Below are 7,439 nucleotides of genomic sequence, written 5' to 3'. Positions count from 1 at the left end.
GGACGAAAATGTAGCTACCCATTTGCCACGCATCACAACTAAAAACCATCGAAAGGGCTAATACATAAGCACCACATTAAAATTTGGTCCCGTTACGATATTAAGTAGGCGTTTGGACATAAAAATTATAGTAATTTTTGAAAATAAGTAGTTTTTGGAGTTAAGTTGAAAAATGCTATTTGCAATTTGAAATTATGTATGGGCACACGTTTTACATGAAAAAATATTGCAGTTTTGTAAATGGGAAAAAAGTTATTTTTGAAAAAGTTGTCTTTTGAAAAAACCATATTAAAAAAAAATTCAAAAACTTACAAAATTTCATGGACAAACACGTTTTTGACAAAAAGGAAAATAACAATTTATGGACAAAGAGATTTTATTCCATGAACTAGTTCAAAATGGTATCGATACCTCCCTCCCTTCTAATTTACGTGTTCCATTTAAAAATAAGCCAGCAAGATTGATAATTTCTTTTTTTATTTCAATGAAATGAATCCAAAATTAAAAATAAATCTAATTTTGAATTTTTTGTAAAAACTGAACATTCTTTAAGATAAAGTGTGATACAAAATACTATTCTGATAGTAGAATATTGAAAAGTATAAAGGGTATAAAGATTAACCTTTGCTTTGAGAAAAGTGGCAGAATTCTGTGATTACACAAAATTTAGATTTTTTTCGAACCCAAATTTAGATAAGGATAGTTAATTTGGGAGTCAGAGAATATCAAATAAGTTGACATATAATAATTGATTAAGACGATTAAGAAATAATTTTGTTCGTATTTTCATTGTGAACTATAGCGGCTAAAATTGATTCTCTTAATTGGTCAAAAGTCAATCTTTTTCACAATTCTTTCCCAAAATTGTAACATCCAATTAGCTAAGAGCCTATGAACTCATCTTTTCCATATCTGAGATCCCTTGAAGTTTGAGTGGTTTACGTTGTTCTCAATAGTGAACCGCAGATGCAGTCAAACATTTCCATTTTTTTTTTGGTGCTGTTATAGCGAAATTTTATTATAGAGAATATATATTATAATATAATAAAAAATTAATTCTAAAAAATACTTGATTGTTACAGTAAAATGTTATTATACAGGATAACTATTATAGTTAAGTTTCACTGCACATGGAAATTCAACGTTTGCCTCCTATAATTGTCCCGAACTATTTACACAGTTAAACTTAACAGGAGAACCTATAGAATTCAGCACAAGAACATACTGAGTATCAGGGGCGGATCTATACCCCATTTCACGGGGCACGTGAACTTATGGTCCCTCCGCCAAACTAGGTATTTTGTATACATATTTTTTAGAACTGATCTAGTATTATGTATTGGCACCCATAAAAGTTGAATGGTGCACTTGGTTCAATACTTAATTATTTAATCAAAGAAACATGGATTAATTCTCACTTTGCACTTTTTCCCCTCCTTTTTTTAGTGGTGCACTCATGTTCTAAAAATCCTAGATCCACCTCCGTTGAGTATGAAGTATTCGCCACCAAATCGTTCAATTTATATTAAGATGCAATACATTTTGAACGATCCACACAGAAGAAGAAAAAAAAAGCATAAGCATAAGCGTGTTTGACACAGAGGCACATGCAGCCTTATAGCATTACGTTCATTAATTTGAGCCCAATACTTTCGACGCAAAGTCTAAATTTAAAACTTTATTAAGATTGTAACAAATAGTACGTCTGAACCCATAGTTTAAAGAATATATAAGTTCAATGATAAGAACCATAAAAGTTGAACCTATAAAACTTAAATCCTAAATTCGCCCCCCGTTTGACATAACTACATTAGCAAAAACTGAAGGTCCCTATGAAGTAGACTAAAATATATAAGGAATGAGTGCCTTGATATCCTTAGGAAAATCATCAAACTTGGACTGGTACCATCTTCTTGTAGCAATGCTCCTCCCCATCAAGTAAAACATTGTGCCCAAAGTGAAAGACATCGAATATAATGTTTGAGAAATGCAAGAAATTCCAACAAAAATAAGAATCTCAAAGAGGTAATGTGGGCATATGACAAAATTGAATAGACCACCCTGAGGAATTTTGTACTCTTTTTCACCCTTAGTTCTCAAATTTGAGAGCAAATAATGATGGTAAAAGTTACCAATTATACCAACCAAAAATATTATAAATCCACCATATTTGAGATCAATGGATGGCTCTGGCAAACCTTGACTAAGGTGTTGACCATAAATCATGGTAACAGTGGAGAGGAAATAACTAATTGATATTACTCCTGTAGCCTCAACATCCATTGAACCACTGTATTTGTGAACAAATAGGACCTAGTATCAACAAACCAAAGATATCAGAATTTGTTCAAGATAATTTGCAGCTTTAATCTTGAAATTTCTATGATATCTCAAGTAGAACCTTGTACCTTTTCATTACAACAACAATAATAACAGACCCAATGTAATTCTATAAGTAACATTTGACGAGGATAGTGCATGTGTAGAGTTATCCCTACAGTCAGGTAGAGGCAGATGCAACATAGAGTTACCGAGTTCAACTGAATCCAATACTTTCGGCACGAAACATAAATTTATGTACACTACAATTGTAATAAATAGTAGATATGAACCCAAAACTTTAAAAATAAAATGGATTCAATGCTAAAAACTTCAAATATTGAACCCATAAAATTAAAATCTTAGATCCGCCTCTGCAATCAGGGGCGGGCCTACGTTGGGGGAGGAGGTTACCGGAACATGTTAGCCTCGGAAAAAGACTGTATATATATTTCATATATATATCTATATATGCAATGAGGACCTCTTAAATATTTTACGCAGCCCCCTAAAAGCACCAAAACTGTACAGAGGCGCTTGTTTGTAGGAGTGCTTAAGTACCTACACTCTCTTGATGACCTAGGTTCGAATATGGCTCCTACAACTTATATTTTTATATTTTTTAAAGCGGTGCGCCCGTGATACTCAATAAACCCTCGGCTCATACCTCAGCCGCTACAGCTTCTGCCACAGCCTCTGCCCTTCGGGTGAGCACTCTGTGCGCACTGGGTAAACCCCCACTGTATAATAGAAGCCCCGTGCGACAGGCTCAGACCCAAAGGGCATTGAGGGGGGATGGAACCCGTGTCGCCTGTGTGGACAACTCCCTCCAAACCCAACTGGGCCGTCCCTTCGGGACAACCAAATAAATATTGATCGTTCATATTTATGGCAAATTGAAATTACATGTTTTAAGCATATTATATATAGGCTAAATCTAAATCAGTTGAAACACCTAAATGAAAAGAGCAAATTAAAAATATCAAAAGTAGTAAAAGAAACTCATTGAACAGTACCTCTAAGACTCTCTTGAAGAAATGTATGGTCAGAGCAGATGAAACCAAAGCAAATCTAAGATCCTCATTTGGGAAAATGGCAAAAGAAGCAAGACCAGCAAGAAATGCAGGGCTATACAACAAAAGCATGCCTTTTTTACTCTCAATTCTAGCCTTCTTCTCATTTTCACTTTTACTTGATACAAAGAACTTGGAATACTGCATATGTTTTCCTTTAATTTCAGAAAATCCAGCATTTGCTAAAGAAGCAACACTTATTACAGACATTGTAGTAATGAATAGAGATGGTGGTGGAGGGTATAGAAATTTCAGCAATGTAGACATCACCATTTTTCCACTTCTTGTTCTGTAATATTTTAAGGAAATATTGTGTATATAAAAAAGCAACAAATTCCCTAGTTTTTGTGCTATTTGTACTCTTGTTGGATTTAGGTGTTTGACAAGAATATATGGTGTATTTCACTAGTTGGAAGAGCAGAATTTTAAGAGCCACAATTATGTGGTAGTAACAATTTTTCAGAAAAAGATGGAAGGGGGATATACATTTAAAGTTATGACTAGAATTTGGACAGTCCAAAGACATACGTGGTCACATATTTGGCCAGTAAAAATTTGTAGGTTGGTTAGCGGCAATGACAAGGGTCCAAAGTGGGTACTAGTATTATTCTTGCTTAGACCATCTTCAACCCAACACAAAGTTTGACACCAAACACCCTTCGGGTAAGATTTGATATTTTTTTGCTCCAACCCAACACCATTTCTTATACCATTTTGGTGTGTGAATAGTGTTACCCCAAATTTGTAGTAACACTATTGATCAACATCATTATTATTATTATTTTTTATTATATAACACTTTTAATTTAACATATTATAATTTTATAATTAATTATAGTTTTTATTTAGTATCTTTATAATATTAATTTTTATAAATTAATTTTCGTATATTTTATTTTTATATGATATTGTAAGTTAATTTTATTATAAGTCATAATTGTATAAAAATATACAACCATCAAAAGAATAAAAAGTGCAAAACTGAAATATAATATGTTGTTAATAAATTCACGAATATTTGGATCATCAATAGAATCTAAATTCGAAAATAAAATTTTATTTTATTTTTTAAATTCATCCCTATCTCAACCGTTGGATGGATTTCATCTTAATCTCAACCATCGGCTAGATTTCATCTTAATCTCAACCGATTTGAATAATTTTTAGCTCCGCACAAAAAAATTAAGGACAAAGATGCTCATTTGCACTTCGTAATGCATTAATAGAGCATTTATGGGAGTAACATATTAATCTTGTAAGTTGAATGTTTATGTGAAAATTAAACTAAATTTGACCATAATGTAATATTTATTTAATTATATCTTATCAATGATTTCATTTTTATTTGAAATATACATTAATATGTATAATGTATAATATTTGCTTATAATTTATATTATTTAAAATTTAAAGGTATAAAATAATTTTATATTAAATGGTTATATAAGAAAGAAGTATGAATTATATGGGATAAATATGTAAAAAAGGAAAAAAGGATTTGTTTTATAAAAAAAAAATATATAAGAGAGAGAAGAATATAAAAGAAATATTCTTTTTGATGTAAAAAATAGTGTAATGGGTTGGAGTTACTTTGCTCCATTTTGGTGTTTACACCATTTTGATGTAAAATAATGGTGCAAGAGTTGGAGATTCCCTTAGGCATGTCTGTCTTTACTACCTTGGCAAGGAAATCCCAAAAAGAAAAGAAAAATCAAGAATATCAAATCTAGGAATATTCAAACCTGCAATTGATACGATCCTATTGAGCTTAGGTGTAATAGTTGTTAGTTTCAGTTGATCTCAGTATGATTAGGTCGTTAGTTTGTTAGAACTTTAGTTAGAACTCACGTGACTTGCACGTGCAGAGAAGCTACTGGGAATTGGGGTTCCAAAATTTAGCTATATCTAACTTTCCCACCCTTTTCCTATATAGTTTTGTTCTTCCAAAATTGTAAGGATCTGAAAATTGGAATAAGAAATCTCTTTCTTCTTTCTCATCTCTTCTCTATTCTCAGAACTCCATTGAAGTTCTATATCGAGCAAATTGTTCAAAGGCAATTCTTCACATTTGCCCTTTAGGTGAGCTCAACTGTTATTTTCCTTTTTCTATGTGTTCGATCGAGTTCATATCATTGGTATCAGAGCCTCTCGCTCCTTGGAACTTTAACAATGGGTGATCATAATACTCGAATGCAAGAGTTACAAAAAGAGGTCGATAATCTCAAGGGATCAATGGAAGCAGTCACCACTTCTGTGTCGGAGTTGAAGAATTCTGTAGATCATAAGGTAGCTCAAGCTATGGAGGAAATTAGGAAGTTGCTGATGAACAATTTGGCTACAACTGGAACTCAGCAACATGAGGTTCCTGTTGAGAATGAGAGTCCAGAAGTGGTAGTTACTCGACCTAGAGGCTATCAATTACCCACGCGTCATTATCATGTGGAGTTTCCATCTTTTGATGGCCTATGGTTGAAGGATTGGTTGTACAAATGTGAGCAGTTCTTTGCAGTTGATGGTACTCCTGAGGATTCGAAAGTGAAATTGGCCTCTTGCAAACTGGAGGGAAGGGCACTACAATGGAATCAATCTTACATGAAGCATAGAGTGACTAGAGATTGGCCACGATGGGGGGAATATGTAGCTTGTTTGTATGCGAGATTTGGATCTGAACTGTTTGATGATCCCATGGGAGACTTCAAAGACTTGAGGCAGGTAAGTTCAGTACAAGATTATGTTGACATGTTTGATGAATTTCTTACTAGGGTGGAATTATCGGTGGAGTATGATGTTAGCTATTTTGTTAGGGGATTGTAACCAGAAATTGGCTTACCTGTTAAAATGTTAGCACCTAGATCATTAGCTAAAGCCATTAGTCTAGCCAAGATTCAGGAGCAAACTTTAATAGTACAAAAACAAGTCTTCATGAACACTTCGACCCCATCCTATTCAACTAAAAGTACTCCAAAATTTTCTTCTGTTAACCCTCAATTTTCACAACAGACTACCCCAACAACTTTCAGATTTAGCCAGCCCTACAGTAAACCTTCCAATTCTCATACATCATCTACTAAACCTACCTATACAAATGCCAAGAAATTGACCCCAGTTGAAATGGAGGAGAGGAGGAGCAAGGGGCTGTGTTATAATTGTAATGAGAAGTATAGTTTTGGCCACATATGTAAGAATAGGAGACAGTTGGTTTCTATGGAGGTAGAGGAGGGAATAGAAGAAGTAGAGTTGGAGCAGGATGTGATGCTTGATCCTGCGGAATTATTAATAATGATTGGACAGGGATTGGAGACTGATGCTGAGGGCTCCATTCTACCCCATGTATCAGTTCATTCCATGAATGGGCTGCATGATTTTAGGACCATGAGGGTGACTGTATCAGTCAAGGGCAAGGTTATTCAAGTTCTAATTGATACGGGTAGCACTCACAATTTCTTAGATCTTAACACTGCCAAGAAATTAGGGTGTATATTGACAGCTATAGCTCCTTTTGATGTGTCTGTTGCTGATGGAAAGAAGGTGAAGAGCAACTATATATGTAAAAAATTAGTTTGGAAAATGCAGGGTGTTTCCTTTGATTCTGACATGTTAGTTCTACCAATTGGAGGTTGTAGTATGGTGTTGGGAGTTCAATGGTTGATTACATTGGGAGACATCATGTGGAATTTTAAAAAACTCAGGATTGAGTTCAGTATCATGGGACACAAGGTGTCATTAAGGGGAGTGCAACCTCCAGAAACTAAAATGATCCAACAAGCTAGCATGGACAAGCTATTGGCCAAACCTGCTGAATTGTGTATGATATCTGTGGGACTATTCTTTGAGCACCAACAACAGGAGATGGAAGTCAGCCTTTTATCAATGGAAGGCTTACCAAAGGAGCCTAGTATGAACTGGGAAGTGCAGGCCATCTTGCAGAAGTATAGTGATCTTTTTGAAGAGCCAACACAACTTCCTCCTTCTAGATTGCATGATCACAAGATCACCCTGAAGGAAGGTACCTCCCCTATCAACATTAGGCCCTACAGGTACCCTAAT

At 34.4% G+C, this 7,439-nt stretch overlaps 1 protein-coding gene across 1 annotated transcript; it reads right to left on the bottom strand.

Moving 5' to 3' along the window:
- Window positions 1–1,628: 1,628 nt before the first annotated feature.
- On the bottom strand, window positions 1,629–3,816 carry LOC109214081 (very-long-chain enoyl-CoA reductase). The gene is made up of 2 exons (XM_019377964.1): window positions 3,336–3,816; window positions 1,629–2,313 (listed from the first exon to the last, which is right to left on the bottom strand). Exons 1-2 carry the CDS (start codon window positions 3,663–3,665, stop codon window positions 1,843–1,845), a joined length of 801 nt encoding a protein of 266 aa, XP_019233509.1. The 5' UTR covers window positions 3,666–3,816; the 3' UTR covers window positions 1,629–1,842.
- Between the last annotated feature and the right edge of the window lie 3,623 nt (window positions 3,817–7,439).

This window comes from Nicotiana attenuata, unplaced genomic scaffold, assembly GCF_001879085.1.
Source record: "Nicotiana attenuata strain UT unplaced genomic scaffold, NIATTr2, whole genome shotgun sequence".
NCBI lineage: Eukaryota > Viridiplantae > Streptophyta > Magnoliopsida > Solanales > Solanaceae > Nicotiana > Nicotiana attenuata.
The sequence above is the reverse complement of the archived record's forward strand: the minus strand, read 5'-3'. Positions and strand labels throughout refer to the sequence as shown.